Genomic DNA, 15,911 nt, shown 5'->3' on the forward strand with positions numbered 1-15,911 from the left:
ACCACTTTCATCCCTCCCTTCACACAGCACAACCCCTAAAAAAGGCAGATAGTGAGGGACAGTCAGGCAGAGTGAGGGACTGCGTGAGACACCAGAGTTGGTCTCAGGATGCCTGCGTACGCCACCAACATGAGGATGAAGTTCCCCATCGTTGCCTTGGTTTTGGAGATTATCACCATCATCCTGTTTGCAGTGTTTGTGGACTATGATGATGGGAAAAGTGATGACCACCATGACAAAGCCTCCAACAAGAGTGACCATAAGGAGCCAATGCCCATGGATCTCTACCCCAGTAAGTTTACCTGGGGGCGCTGAGGGATGCTCTGCTACTGATGCCTCAATGTTTGGTCACTAGCTTCTTTTAAGGAGGTTAAAAATAATAGATTATGATGTTTTATCTAATGGTTTTGGCTTTGTTGCAGTTTTGATGTTAACAGAGAAACAATCCCCTCAACAATGAGGGCTCATCCTGGGTGATTTTCCTTTGCATATGGAAAAAAAGTCAGATTAAGAAGCATTAAGGGAAATCCTGAAACAAATTTTATTTCAATTTTTTCATTTAGAAATAAATAAATCTACAAATGGTCCACATTTCACAGCTTTGCTAACCTAGTGTTGAACTTTGAAGTGTTGAATGCACTGAACTCTTTCATGGGATTTCAGTTTCAAAGATGTAATTTTCCAATTACCTGCAAACAGAAATAGAAGAATTTAGAGGCTGTTTGCAGGTCTGCTGAATGCAATAAGAGGAATCATGGGGTCACATTCTCATCCCTCACAATGTCTATTCATACCCTTGCAGCTGAGGAGTCAAAGAGGGTCCCGCGGGGAGACGTGTCAGGTCTCAAGCAGTGGGACCACATGTGATTTAAATCAACATGTCTTGCAGATAATAAAGAACAAAGGCAGATGGTCAAGAGGGCAGAAAAAAGATCTGTATTCGATTAAACGTATTGAATGCTCTCTGCAGTTCAGTAGTTTTCTTTGCATATTGACCACGTATCTGCATTAAGATAACTGCAATAACTGCTGTGCCGCATGAAAGTCTGCTCAAGATAGGGCGGGGCAGGTGTGACCCAGAGATTAGCTGGACATATATTCTTATTCAGATAGGATAGGCTCGAATATGTCTAGCAATATACTCTTCTCCAGAATTTCATTATAATTTCTTCGGTTTCTTTTTTGACCCTTCATCACACTTAGCAGAGTTGAAATTTAAGGAACTCCTCCAGGCATGTTTTAAGACATGTAAAAGGCACACTGCTTTGAATAAGACTGTGTTTCTGATAAGGTTTTTCAATAGAAAGGTTGATTTTGTTCTTAGAAACACATCCTTTACCCTCATTGAATCATCCATCCCTGAAAGTGCAAATGTGTTTTAGTGAGGTTTAAGTCTCATTAGTAATGCAACTTATTCCACATTACACTTGTTGAGTTACAAATTTGACCAGGAATTACCTCCAAGTTGTCATATAACAATCTAATGAGTTCATGTGTAAAAAAAACCTAAAAAAACATAGTTTCATAGTCACTCTGCACAGACATATAGAACCAAAACAAAAATGTGTATCTACATGTGCCAACAATCCAAAACTGCCACCTTTAGATATGATAAATCTACAACCGGATTTACAATCAAGTACTGCCATTATGTTATGTGAGCCATGACCATTTGAAACGGATTGGATAACATAAATGCTTGCGGTTGCGTGCAGAGATCCACTATCCAACGCATGCCAGACCTCTGCAGTTAAAGGATCAAAGGAAGGCGAATGAGCAGAGGAATTTAACAAGGGAAAGCTACCATGGATCAAAATCAATCCACTTTTATAATAATGTTAAGACCATTTCTGGTTGTACTGTTCATGAAACACTGCATATGTTTCTAATTAAGACCCTAAAAAAGCAATTGTATTTTAATCAGGAGCTAGCTTTAAGAAGGACAACATCAGAGAAGAGGAAATGGGTTGCTTTTGGCATAAAATAATAATTATAAGAACTTAATAATAATAACTTATATTGCACTGTTTGCATCACTGCTCTACAGTCTGCACTACAGTACGTCCTTAGGGGATCTTGGCTCAGAAGATTACTAAGCGTTACCGAACATCTGGGCGTGGTGCCAGTCAATATGGCTGCTTTCCAACTTGACCTCCGCCCCACCCTCAAGATTCTGTTCAATAGAAGCCCCTACTACAAAAAACAAGTCTGTGTCACCCAGCTTGGAGGGAGGGGGGGCAAAGTGCAAGTTGGAGGGGCAAACAGCTCAGTGAGCCAAATCAATATTTACACTTTTATAAGCTCAGTGTTCAAAATGCTGACCATGTGTTTTGCGGCACTAAACACACAAGAGGATTTTTCAAGCTGATCATTTACACACATTTCACGATTGTTTGGTTAAATATGACAAACTCTTCAGAGATGATACGACACTTAAAACCACAACATTTTGCCCAACATGAAATGAGCAGAATGGCTTTTTAAAATAATGTGTATCCACTGTTTGTGATTGATCCAACTTGAGTCAATTGGATTCATTATTTACTGAGCAGTGGAGAATGTAAATGATAGCTTGACAAGATGAGATGTATCTTTAATCGAATACAGATAATAAGATGGTAGTAAATTAGGGTGCTCAATGTATTAATACAAATAGTTATGTTTAAACTACTCATTCATTAAAATGTGCATGTCGAGCAGGAAGGCAACCGCTCTGACTGAGTAGATTAGTTTGTATCAGATAAGTTAATAATTAAAGCAGCCGTCACTATAACATCTGTTTTAGTATTCTGTGTTTTGAACATGTCTAGAAAAAACCCAGTTAAACACTTCACAGTTGCACCCTCAGATACTGCCTCACTAAGTAGATGAAGGGGGTTTTCACCTGTTATCAAAGGACATGTTTAAATGTGCTGGAATACTCCAATTGTCTTTTTCAACAGTTGCAAAATATAATGTTTTAATATAAATCTACAGCCAGCTGCTGGTTGGCTTAGCACAAAAGCTACAGCTAGCTTTTCTCTGCCCCCACGTAGAAAAAAGATCTTGTTTTTGAAACGATACAATTGTTTTTATAGTCGTGTTGTGGTTTTTCAGGGGTTTTGTACCATTCTATTCGTTTACTAGGGTCCATGTCTTCATTGTCCCTGCTGGTTGCCTTAAAACACAATAGTGACTACAAGATTGGTTGGTGATGCTTTCTAGTCAGCTCGCTCTCATTGGCTATTGCAAGTAATTGCTCAATATTTAATTGCAGTCCCTTTTGCAAAACAGGATCTGAAGTTGTAAATATCATTAAAAGAGAGCTCTACCGGTGTTTATGAGAAGGGTCAACCACGTAGACAATGTAAACACTCACACTACAGGACTTCAGGACAGCCTCATTTCGAAACTCGTCTCAATTCTTGGGAAGGGCGGATCGGACCGAGGAATCCACCCAATTATCCTCTGGAGGGGCAATCATTAGTCGAGACAATAGTGGCCACCTTTACATTAATCACTGAGGAAATGAAGCACATTGTTCCTCAGCGTGCGCTCACCTCCACCTTGATGAATTTTCCATACGGGGGGGCTCACCATATCAAACTCAAAGGCTTTTTGGAAACAGGAATCCCCCTGTTTGGATAAAGACTCCCGGGGGTCCTTCACAAATCTGCCCGAAATGACATGGCCTTAAAGATTTATTGAGTATCTCCTCGTGGCGTTTTGTTTGTCCTCATTGCTGAGAGTATAGTGAAAACAACATGCACTGCTAATAAAATATGGGATGTGATTCCAAACCCAGCCGTCTTTGTCCGACTATCAACTGAGAGTAATGGATAAGCGTGTGCTGAACATTTAAGATCATATGCACTTAATATAAACAGTACAAGGCCACAAACACAACATTTAACAGCAGGAGCGTTTCCCAGAATCCCATTCACTGTCTTATTGAATTTATTTCCTAACGGGTCACGGCCAACAATACAGCCTGTGTTAAAGGAAATGACTCCCGTGAAGTCCAGCAACTGCTCAATTAATCATTTGAACTACAAAGTCGAAAGAACACCAGAAAGCAAATTCTTGGGTAATTTGAAAGTGTAGGCATTGACGATAAAAGCGTTGATTGAATTTCAAGGCTGACTCTTGAACAACGCAGGGTCCTGTCATTCAATCAGCAGCACTGACCTCTCTTCTCATGTCTCCAGTGTTTCAGGATGTCCACGTCATGATCTTCATCGGCTTCGGGTTCCTGATGACATTCCTGAAGAGATACGGCTTCAGCAGCGTGGGCATCAACCTCCTGCTGGCTGCCTTCGGCCTGCAGTGGGGCCTCCTCATGCAGGGCTTCTGGCACATGACCGACGGCAAGATCAAAATCAGCATCTTCAAGTACGAAAGGCTTTTGCTGCACCCTAATGGACACCAGTTAACCCCATTATTAACATTTGATGCAGATTATATAGATCACAAACTAATTAGCTGCTAAATAGATCATTACGCAAGTGATTATGATTCTGTAAATGATAAAGGTTTAACTTTGTTGGTCTGTGGATATTTATCGTATATAAGCAGTTTTATAAAGTATATAATGATCCTGCAGAGATGTATGGCCTTCAGTATGTATGAACAGACTAAAAGGCAATTTATTTGATTGGTAAAGATTCTCGTAAAAGAAACAATAATGACTTTATCATCAAAAATGTACTTTTCAGAAGAAATTTGAATAATGATTCAAATTGATCTCACACCCCAACATGAAAATGACACTATAAGCCAAAATAACCCCAATTAATCACTTTTCCAACAAGTTAATCTTGACTAAAGACTTGTTGTGTTCTCCACTCTGCAGAATAATCAACGCAGACTTCAGCACAGCTACAGTTCTGATCTCTTTTGGAGCCGTTCTGGGTAAAACCAGCCCTGTGCAGCTCCTCATCATGACCATCCTGGAGATCACCATCTTCTCCATCAATGAGCATTTAGTGGCAGAAATCCTCGGAGTAAGTACACAATGACACAATGACACATACATGTGTGTTTGAACTACATGAGCAAACCATAGCACTCATTCCTACATTATAACAACAAGCAACATTCACTGTGTGAACTGGATTGGATTTAACTTTATCAACCTTTCTTCCATAGGCTAATGATGTTGGAGCATCCATGATCATCCACGCTTATGGAGCCTACTTTGGCCTGGCAGTGGCTCGCGTACTGTACCGACCTGGTCTTAGAAACGGACATGACAACGAGGGATCCGTTTATCACTCTGATATGTTTGCTATGATTGGTAAGAGCCACTTACACTTTGCATCTTGCGCATTACACAAACTAATTTAATAGAGTCGTTTGTTTACGAGAGTGATGTGTTTTATCTGGCTCTAATTTTCTCTCACTGCTTCATCACTGGCCTCCTGCACATAAATTACGTATGCCACCTAGTGGACACAAATAGCATTGCAGCAAAAACTGATGACTGAAAGCTGACCTCAGATGTGTATCAAACGCAGAGAAGAATTCATTTGAAAGTTCCTTAATTGAAGTGTGAATTGATAATAATAAGAATTGTAAGAGTACCTGATATAAATGCAGTTTCTTTATCCCACTCGTCTACAGGAACCGTCTTCCTGTGGATGTTCTGGCCCAGTTTTAACTCGGCCATCGCTGACCCGGGCTACTCTCAGCTCACAGCCGTGATCAACACGTACCTCTCCCTGGCCGCCTGTGTGCTCTCTGCGTACGCCGTCTCCAGCCTGGTGGAGCACAAAGGAAAACTGGACATGGTCAGATAACTCTGATTTCTACAATATTACAATTCAAGAAGTCAAAATAAATGTAGTTATAAACTTGTTTTTATGTCTTTCTGTACTACAGGTGCACATTCAGAACGCCACTTTGGCTGGTGGCGTTGCCGTGGGAACATGTGCGGACATGAACATCGGGCCATTTGGGGCCATGCTGATTGGATTTGTGGCTGGCATCGTCTCTACCCTGGGCTTCAAGTACCTCACTGTGAGTGGAGAGTAAAAGCCAAGCAAGAAAAAAATGCAGATTTTGAATTGATGGTGTAAACCAAAGATATGTTTGTTGTGCTGTGATGGGCTTTTTATTTAATGTATTGTTATTGAGTTAGTCCAGAAAAATTCAGAAACTAATAGCTAGACTGAAGCACTTGATATTGAACAAAACAATACAAATATTCATTTGATTGTCAAGATTTATCGATTTCTTGATGGAATCCTATATGTTTTTCTATATGATGAAAGCTCATGCCCTTTCATTTAAATCCGAATACTTCACCTTCCAAAAACACACTCCTTTGAATTCAACAAGAGATCTGTTCCCCTCTGCAGCCCATCCTGTCGTCCCACCTGGGCATCCAGGACACCTGCGGGGTCCACAATCTGCACGGCATGCCCGGCATCCTGGGCGGGTTGGCTGGCATCGTGGCTGTGGCTCTGGGGAAGAAAGAGGGGTAAGGACCATTTCACTCACCACTAATCCTTCATATACCAATAAGAATATATATATTATTAACATGTGACTATATTGTAGTTTTGAAGTAATGTTATGATTCAGTTAAATGTCAGCTGTCTCCCCTCCTCCTCTTCTTCAGAGGTAATGCTGCCATGCAAGCTGCTGCCTTGGCTTCGTCCCTAGGGTTCGCTTTGGTTGGAGGTACAATTACAGGTAGGTGGAGGAGATGAAACGTGAGATGTGACAGAACACTTTCCTTCATGAGGGCAAGGTTGTTATGATCTAGCAAAAAGCCTGATTGATCAAACCATTCATTTTCTTTTTCAAGGTTTAATAATGAAGCTGCCATTCTGGGGCCAGCCTCCGGACCAGAACTGCTACGATGACTCTCTTTACTGGGAGGTAAGGAATCCCACTCCTCATACATAATATCTGTAGTGTCTAAGTGTCACGCATCACAAGTAAAGGTGGCAGTATCCTAATATTTGTTTAAATTATTAAATTAGATGGATTGTATCATCATAATGTGTTTATCGGACCGACATGTTTTGATTCATGGAAAACAGTTCTTCCTGTATTAATTCCATCCATCTGGTCAGTGGCGTTTCTATAAGTATAAAAGTGGTGGGGCACAGAAAACATAGATGTCTATATGTAAGCTTCTGCAGTGAGGTTCATGGCTGGTGAGGCACTGACTCTTCAGGTTTACAAATATTATATTTTGACCTAAATCAAAATATAATATTATTTTGAAAAGCTTTTTTTGTCTGATGCTTCGATTAATTTTAAACAGACAGTTCAACAAAAGGATACCCAAAAAATTTTATTTTATCATTTAAATATTGAATTGTTCTCTCTTAGTGAGATCCCATTTTCAATAAAATCATCATAAATCTAATCAATAGATTTATGATTCGAAAATTATAAAAGTAGGGTAGACGTGTGGATATTATCCGACTGAACAAAACGTGCATTTATCTAACAGGTACGTTTCCCACAGATCTTATTTTGAGCTATTTTCTAAAATCCTATGGAGAAATCTCATTGCTATTTGTGGAGGGAACCCATGTGCAGCTTACTTCCTGGTTTTGGGACGCGTCTCTCTCTTCCTCTTCACACACCACACTTTTCGCGGAACACGTACTTACAGCCAATCAGCTCTGAATTATGTGAGATGCCCCTATGGTCATTGTTTTTTTGCCACACACATTAAATAGGACAATACTCTGAGCATGCGCAGTGTAGTTTTTACAGTCACCGTTCACTTAGACAGTGAGAGGGAGGGCATGATCGGGTTTTGTCCCACATGGCTCTAAACAGCTCAATAGGCACACACTGTAGACACTAATTAGAAGAACACAGACTAAAACAGCAATGTACAGACGAATCAGATGATTAAACATGATCTTAAAATATATTTTATATATATATATTATAATTTTTTTGCATTTTTTGGTAATCATTATTTTTAATACTTTCTGCTGACACTAGGTGGGGCTGTGTATACGACACCCAGGTGGTAAAGCATATAAGACAATAGTTAGGTTTCTTTCAATATGCTCCATAAAAATGATTTGGACTTGATGTTTTCCAGGTTCCTGCTGAGGAGGAGGAGAACGAGGAGAGCTTGGCTCACGCCGATCACTCGAAGAACAAAGCAGAGGTTTAAAAATCTGCTTTCTGTCCCCTGAGCTAGAAACTAAGAAGGATCAATAATCAGCTACACCATGTCAACAGACGTCAATTTGCCAATTATATGAATGTGATTACATGCATTCAAGAAATTTGACGATATGCTCTACGAACCGACACAAGTCAAATTGAAACTGTTTTACGAGCAACGATATTTCCAGTAGTGTGAGTTCAAAATTGTAATAAGATTAAGCAGTGAACTTTTTACACAATATTTTGAACTTTCAAAAAATTGTTGACATAAATATTTGGTTAATCCCATTGACACTAAGACAACACATTTCAATAATTTGAAACAGGGAACTTCAGGGATTTCTTTTACACTGATTTTAAAACCTCAGTGGACCACCTCATTCACTGCTGATACACTTCCATAAGCTCTTTGTTTATTTCATTTTTATATTATCAAAAGCATGTTTTTTTAAGATATTAGTATAGTGTGTATTTCTTTTCATACATTATTTTATTTTTCCAAACACTTGGCGCATGTGTTTCTGCTGAGGCTGAGGTCAGAGAGAGGAGTTAGCTCTTCTGACCTGCTGCCTCACGTCACCTCACTGGAGCCCGGCCCTTCTGCAGGAGTCAGTCAATCTGCGTGAACCAGCAGCTCTGACACGGGCAGGGATAGTCGCATTATATGTTGTAACTAATGAACTTATCTCCCGCTGCGTACGATCATTTTCTATCTATGTGTTGGGAGCTGTACAATTTCTTTAATGCATAGAGTATGAATGTATTTAGCATTAAATTGGTTGTTACTGGGCAAGCTAAAGTTCCTTTTTTGTCTGCTTTCTATTTACATCCAATGTATTCTTCTTACATGTACATACTTTTAGACGGATTGACATGGTCAGTTTTATCAAAGTCCTGCATTGTTGTAAAAGACCAACTGGTACTGAATTATTTTTCAGATGCCTTTAAAATAACTCAACAGGAACTTACACATTAAAAAATAAAAAAGTCTGACATTAAAACAAGGTGCAAATGTGAAGATGAATACACTTTTTTACAATGTCGGGTGTTCAGCTGTATTCTTTTCTTCTGTTTTTCTTGCGGTGAGTTACTGTTGGAATCATTTTAAATAAATAACTGCAGGGCTAGATAAAACTGACTACACATACAGCAGTGTTAATCAATATTTTGGTTTGTCAAACGATGTATGATGCCCAGAACACTGAAACACATCACATTTTGTATTTTTATACAGTGGGCATGTGCTCTTATTTGTATAATATACTAATACTGTCATAATAAATATGTTTTTGTACAATACCAGTGTTTACGTGTTTTTGTGGAAGTAAACTTGCAAATATTTATGGATATGAAATCCATAACGTAAGGTATTTGCATAAATTAAAAAGTGGACTATATTCCTAGAAGTGTGTCCTACTTGTCCCGTGTAGTCAATAATACAATGCTGCATTGATTTGAAGTCAGTGGGTCACACAACATGGAAGATAATACAAATTACTGAAATAATGTTCCACTAAAATATTTTTGTAAAATCAATTCATGACATATCAGTAACAAGATAATGTGTTTCATACAAGACACATTTATTATATTTTTGAATGCTTAATGTTTACTAATATTAGCAAGTTACCCTGGATTTATTGAAAATTACATTGGTTTCGTGCATAGACTTTGTGCCATTCAAAAGGTCATTTATAATCCGTGTATCTACCGTCCAATTGTTTTTCTTTATCAAACACGTAAACGGAAGACCGTCAGAGAGGCCTTTTTGATTTTTACCTTACTAAATAGGAGCGAGGGGCGGGGCGAAACTCACGGAAGTGATTTCAAAACAAAAGCACTCGTTTGCTAAAATCACACTTTGAATCACTACAGTATCCTGCTGAAGGATCGGTGATTATTATAAACAAGGGGAATTTAGCCATCACAACGAAAACGGCCAAGACACATATTGAGCCCAGAAAATGGATGTTATTAAGGGCTGTAAATATAATAAGCCTCTGTCTAAAATGGACAACATTATTAGGAGATTTAAACTAGGCCTATACAGCGGTTCTGCACTGCGGTCAACTCAGCCGCCTCTCGAGTTTGTTTTTTCAAATCAGCTGCTCTTGATCTTCATTGTTCCTGCTATCTTCAATGAGTGATACAAATATTTGTTACCACAAGTTCTTAAGGAAACTGACCCTGTTGGACTCGGTTCTAGTTTGACTTCTACCAGAAATAAAATGAAGTACTTACTGTGTACTTTTTGAGTAATCTAGCTGTCAATGTTCCCTCCTGAGAACAAGAATGCATGTTTCTCTGCTATTTTTAATAAGCGTTAAAAAAAACTTTCTTCATGAGACTGATATTGTTGGACAGTGGCGGCGCTAAGGGTGGCTACTTGGGCTCAAGCCCCGGATGTTTTCTGAAAAGCCCCGGATGTTTCAAATATATATATATATATTTAAACGTCTCGGAAGTAATGTGCAGTACCGGAGTCCACCAGAGAGGCAGCCTCTGCGGGACAGTAGCCTGCGTACTTTGTAGCCTTCCCTGAAGAAGAAGTGATCCTTCCTAGTGCCCAGCGCCATTATGGCTCTGCTAGTGCCTGACGAGTTTTAAGCTAATAGCCTATAAAGTTATGGGTATTAGAAAGTTATTTTCATTGAAAAAGGCGCCACAAGCTGCAGCAGCAGCAGCAGCAGTAGTATCAGCAGCTGACAACAATGTCATCACCAGCAGTGAAGAAATTGATGATGTTTCAGGTTTGTGAATCTAATGGTGATATCTGCAGTCTGGCTGACTGAGTAAGAAGTGAAAAAGAGTGATGTAATGTTAATGTTATAGCTAGTAAACATGGAGTAACCACACTAAGTATACCCGAATATGTTAGTATGTATACAGAACATGACTGAAAATTATCCTAAGATGTAACGTTAACCCTTCATACCTCATTCTACCTTTAAGACACTAAAATAACGTATTCCAATTTTTATATTGTTTTGGAATTATACCGGCTCTCGTTTCAGTACACTTAACAACGGAATCATAGCAATGGAACTGACAGGCAACGGAACTGACAGGCAACCCTCTGAATCAGACTCCGATTGGCTGTGACTGAATCCACTCAGAGTGTCCGATTCAGAAACGTGACTCTTACACTCTTTACGTCACAAACAAAGATGGTGGATGAGAATAGATCTATAAAACGATAAGCAATGCGCCAGAATCAAGGTGAGACGATCCGCATCCTTTAAAACTCTACGCACATTCTTTTCACCGAAATAAGTAAACGACTGTATTTGAGTGAGTTAAGGCACTAGTTTGCTTCATTAAAGGATGTTAATGAATAAGTGTTCTCCAGTGCCTTTTGTCCGCTTTAAGGTATTATTAAGGTAGGGTTAATGTTGCTCTCAAAGTGCACCAGATTGATGCTTTTAACTTCAATATTTAAAAGAAAATCTTCCCGGGGGAGCTTGCCCCCGGACCCCCCTAAAGGAGGTGATGACCCCCCTAAAGGATGTTCGGTCCACCCCCCACTTGTAAATAAATCTCCTACAATCCTAAATCCGCTACTGGGACGGGGTATTTTTAAGAGGATGGTAGACTTGATATCAGCAATACTTCCAGTCAGTACTCCGGCAGCAGCAGTGGCGGTCGGCCCATAGGGGCGCTAGGGGCGCCCTCTTCCCACATGTTTGATTGTCATTAAAAAAATATATATATATATTTCAAAAAAATATTTTATTTTTATTTTTAAAGAACAAGGTAAATATTATATAGTTGGCATCAGTAAAATGTATAAACTACAATAAAATCTCGTTTAAAATTGTTTTACGATGTCTAAAGTTACTGATAAGTCACATGTTTCCTGGCTGGTCGCAGCGTGTATCATTACATTACCCACTCTCGTCCGGGCGGTAGAAAGGAGCCCTGAGCCAGAGCAGCAGCAGCCAACAAGCTGACTGTTGCTATCTGTAAACTATCGTCGTCAGATCTGATGCTCAAAGGGCGCCCTGTCAGCGCCCTGGCCTGTGTATCTGTGAGTTGTTTGGACTCGTATCCAAGGTGACGCTACAGTAGTTGTCTGCAGGTGGAGAATTCGGTGTTAGTGGATCGCCGGAGCTGTAGATTGACATTTACATGCTTATTGTAGTTGTAAGGGCAATGCCCGTAGCACCATGGAGCATATGTGTCGGCTCGACCTGTATTTTACAGGAAAGGAGTGATCTGATCAGAGGGTCGAGTTGTCAATTCTTGTTCAGTTTTCATCTTCCTCACCCTCTCAGACTTTGAGTTGCGCGCGCTGCTAAAGAGACGCGCTACCATGGAAACCAAACAATGGTCTCTAGCTGTATTAAAGTCCGAGTGGAAACAGTCGTGAGTAAATCTGATTTTGTCAGAAATCGGGAGAAATGCGGGAGTCTCCCGCGAAAATCGGGAGGGTTGGCAAGTATGACACACACACACACACACACACACACACACACACACACACACACACACACACACACACACACACACACACACACACACACACACAATGCTCGTATTTAGTCTCCTGATTTTAAATGGGAATTAAATCATTTGAGTCTTCCCAAAGCACCAGTGTTCTGCATGCAGTTTGTGTGGGCCTACTGTACTGTTGCACAGGAAGATTCATAGCTAACCACACTGAAGATTATGGATTATCTCATATTTTTAAGCCTCAATTTTTATGCGGAAGTGAAAATGTCTTACTAAAACGACGCCAGATGTCACTATAGTGTATATTTCTGTATACTTTTTGAAAATCTAGTGTATTCATCATTTTCCTACACATTTATTCACTGGTGTCTCTAACCTGCAAGTTGCTCTTTAAGGAAACAGACACTGTTGGACTTGGTTCTAGTTTGACTTCTACCAGAAATAAAATGTACTTTTACTGTGTACTTTGTGAGTAATCCTCTGTCAAAGTCCCCTCCATAATGCATGTTTTTCTGCTATCTTTGATAAATGATAAAAAAATACAATTTTACCATTAGTTCTTAATGAAATTGATACTGTTTGACTTTGTATTAGCCCAGGGGTTCCCAACCCCCGGTCCGCGGACCGGTACCGGGCCGCAGAGGTGTTACTGCCGGGCCGCGAAGTAGTTGTGGGTTTACCGTAATATTTGCAGAATTCTAAATATTAAAAAATATTTTATCAAATGGCTGCAGCATCAGGAGGCAGCCTCTGATAAGTGCAGCACCAGCGCATACAGTACACACCGCCTTCACTGTGTTCCCCACTGCAGGCTGCTACGTTTCACACACACACATCGAAGGGCCCGATTATTCCCCCTATTACTCGTTGTATGAAGGAAATGTCCGGTCACAAAGGCGCATGATGTGTGTGTGTATGTGCTCTGCTCAGCTCCGCTGTGTGTGTGTGTATGTTCGGTGTGTTTGTGTGTGTCCAACAACGGCATTTGTTTTCAAATTACCATGAACAGTAATTTACACACATCTGGCCAACTCCATAGGTATGTGGGTGTTCCCAAAATAAATTAGTTTAATCTTAATCTCGATGTAGTGCTAAATGCTGTCGGAGTGCACCGGAACGAGCGCCCCGGTATGACGTTATTATGGCTGGCAAACAAGCCCAGGGGTCTCCCTGATATTTCAGTTATATCAATATGTGTACAGTGGTCCTAATTTGTTTTAATTGTATCCTGGTTTTAAACGTTGTTAATATGTTTTGGATGCATATTGTTCTATTATTTGTTCAGGCTGTTACATACAATTAGCAACTGTTGCCACCTATATTAGGCTATATTATATTATATATTATATTAATATTTGTAAAGCGGTCCTAATTTTTTTTTTTTAATTGTGTCCTGGTTTTAAACGTTATTAATATGTTTTGGATGCATATTGGTATTTCTTCAGGCTGTTAAATACAATTAGCCTCTGTTGCCACCTGCTGGTGAGTAAATATTAAAATCAGCTAAAATTGACAACCGGTCCGCAGATTTTTTTTAATGTATCTGCCAGTCCTTGGCACAATAAAGGTTGGGAACCCCTGCCTAATACTTACAATACATTGAAATACTTTTACTGTGTATTTTTGGAGAAATCCTCTGTCCAAGTCCCCTGCTGAGAACAAAATCAAGCCACTTCTGCTCAGTTTGATGAGGGTTGATGATTACTAAGTAATGACAATAAGTTGAATCTTAATCTTAACTAAATTAAATCAATTTCTAGATATAAAACATCTGAAACTATATAGAAAACCTCAAAACAATGTCATTTAATATGCACTTTAGTATTATTTATGGGGTTGTATTGCTACTTTCCACTTGAGTAACGTGTTTGATATCAAGGGTCTCAAGTCTTTTGCACAAAGAAAGAGGAACTGTGTTCAGTAAAGCGGATAAAAGACGAATACAAAAAAAGAAAAAGAAAGATGTGTTAGGGATGCTATTATTTTAAGAGATGTTTTACATGTTTTAAAGACTTTTATGTTGCCAATAGAGAAATGCTCCAGTCCTAACATTTAAGTTAAAGTAAATATATCAACAAACCAAACGTTGACAGTGAGAAATGAGTAGGAAGGAACAGTCATTAAAGAGCAACTTCCAGGTTAAAGACACCTGTGAATAAATGTGTAGGAAAATTATGAATACACTAGATTTTCCGAAAGATACACAGAAATATACACTACAGTGACATATGGCGTCGTTTTTGTAAGAAATGTTCACTTCCGCATAAAAAAGCCTCGGCACGTGACCTCCCGCATGTGACGTAACACGGGGGACACAAGGGGGAGAGCGGCCGGTGTAACGTATTAATAAACATGGATCCCAATGCTAGTTTCGACGCAGAAGACACAGAAGAAGTTGAACATGAATATTCGAATGCATATGACGGACCACAACCTTATAATTATGAGCCTGCTAGGCGTCCAAGAGACCAGGAGCAGCCAAGGATTAGAAGAAATAACGGCCATCGGAGAGAAATTGAGCTGTGGTGTGAGGAGAACCAGTGGAGAACTGGGCAGCTATCTTGGTGAGTGACCGGCGTTAGCTACAGAATGTTAGCTAACTTCACATCACAACATTGTAAAGTTAGCTATCGTATATCAGGCTATAACTAAAGTAGCATTGATAATATAGTAACATTACTGGCAGGACTGTTGATACTGATCCATAACAGAAACTAATGCGCAAGTATCAGCCGTATCTCGTGTTACCTAATGCAACTCCACACTACGGTGCTGTGTACCGGAGGAGAGATGCGAGATACGGCTGATACTTGACGATATGGCGGAGAAAGGTTGTGGAGCCTCCGTTGATATGTCGTTGTAAATGGCTTGATGGAAAGCAGGTGTGTAGTCGGGGAGGGTGCACAGCTGATTGCAGCAGGTGAGTGGAGGTTGAGCCGGGAGCCAGGAGTGACAGACACCACGCAAACACAAACAACACAGAGAGGGGGAAACAAACAAACCCAAAGGAGATGGCTGGAGCAGTACAGCCACCACAGCGTTACCTAATGCAACTCCACACTATGTTTTACGGTGCCGTGTACCGGAGGGGAAAGAGAGAGAGCAGCGAAGGTGGGGGGGAGAGAAGTAATACGGTTTCCTGATAAAGCTGTGGAGAGTATGTGCTGCAGGGAGGTGGATGCACAACGCACCCAGGAACGAACGCTAGCTCCGGTCCTTTTTACTGTGGACTCGATGTCCTGACAGGCTGGTATTTGTGCAACCTGCACAAACACAATACTGCACCATGATTACAAATGGCGAAATACAATGTAAAACTACCGGAAAATACC

General features: G+C 40.0%; 2 protein-coding genes and 1 long non-coding RNA gene across 3 annotated transcripts in view; 1 reads left to right on the forward strand and 2 right to left on the reverse strand.

Annotated features, from left to right (window-relative positions):
• The window catches only part of LOC307014250 (macoilin), a 43,100-nt gene extending 38,796 nt beyond the window's left edge, over nucleotides 1-4,304 (reverse strand). Inside the window, exon 1 of the mRNA XM_079642116.1 lies at nucleotides 4,168-4,304. The gene's annotated coding sequence lies outside the window, so the exon portion shown is untranslated. The remainder of the gene's footprint in view (nucleotides 1-4,167) is intronic.
• LOC307014252 (ammonium transporter Rh type A-like) lies at nucleotides 1-9,426 on the forward strand. Its single transcript, XM_079642119.1, has 10 exons — nucleotides 1-292; nucleotides 4,188-4,371; nucleotides 4,832-4,982; nucleotides 5,128-5,275; nucleotides 5,602-5,768; nucleotides 5,860-5,997; nucleotides 6,339-6,460; nucleotides 6,602-6,675; nucleotides 6,791-6,864; nucleotides 8,057-9,426. Exons 1-10 carry the CDS (start codon nucleotides 109-111, stop codon nucleotides 8,129-8,131), a joined length of 1,317 nt encoding a protein of 438 aa, XP_079498245.1. The 5' UTR covers nucleotides 1-108; the 3' UTR covers nucleotides 8,132-9,426.
• Nucleotides 6,321-15,911, reverse strand: part of LOC307014257 — a 22,386-nt gene continuing 12,795 nt past the window's right edge. The window contains exon 4 of the long non-coding RNA XR_013801207.1: nucleotides 6,321-6,443. This is a non-coding gene — a long non-coding RNA (uncharacterized lncRNA). The remainder of the gene's footprint in view (nucleotides 6,444-15,911) is intronic.

Source organism: Notothenia rossii (genome assembly GCF_949606895.1).
Source record: "Notothenia rossii genome assembly, chromosome: 8".
Classification (NCBI taxonomy): domain Eukaryota; kingdom Metazoa; phylum Chordata; class Actinopteri; order Perciformes; family Nototheniidae; genus Notothenia; species Notothenia rossii.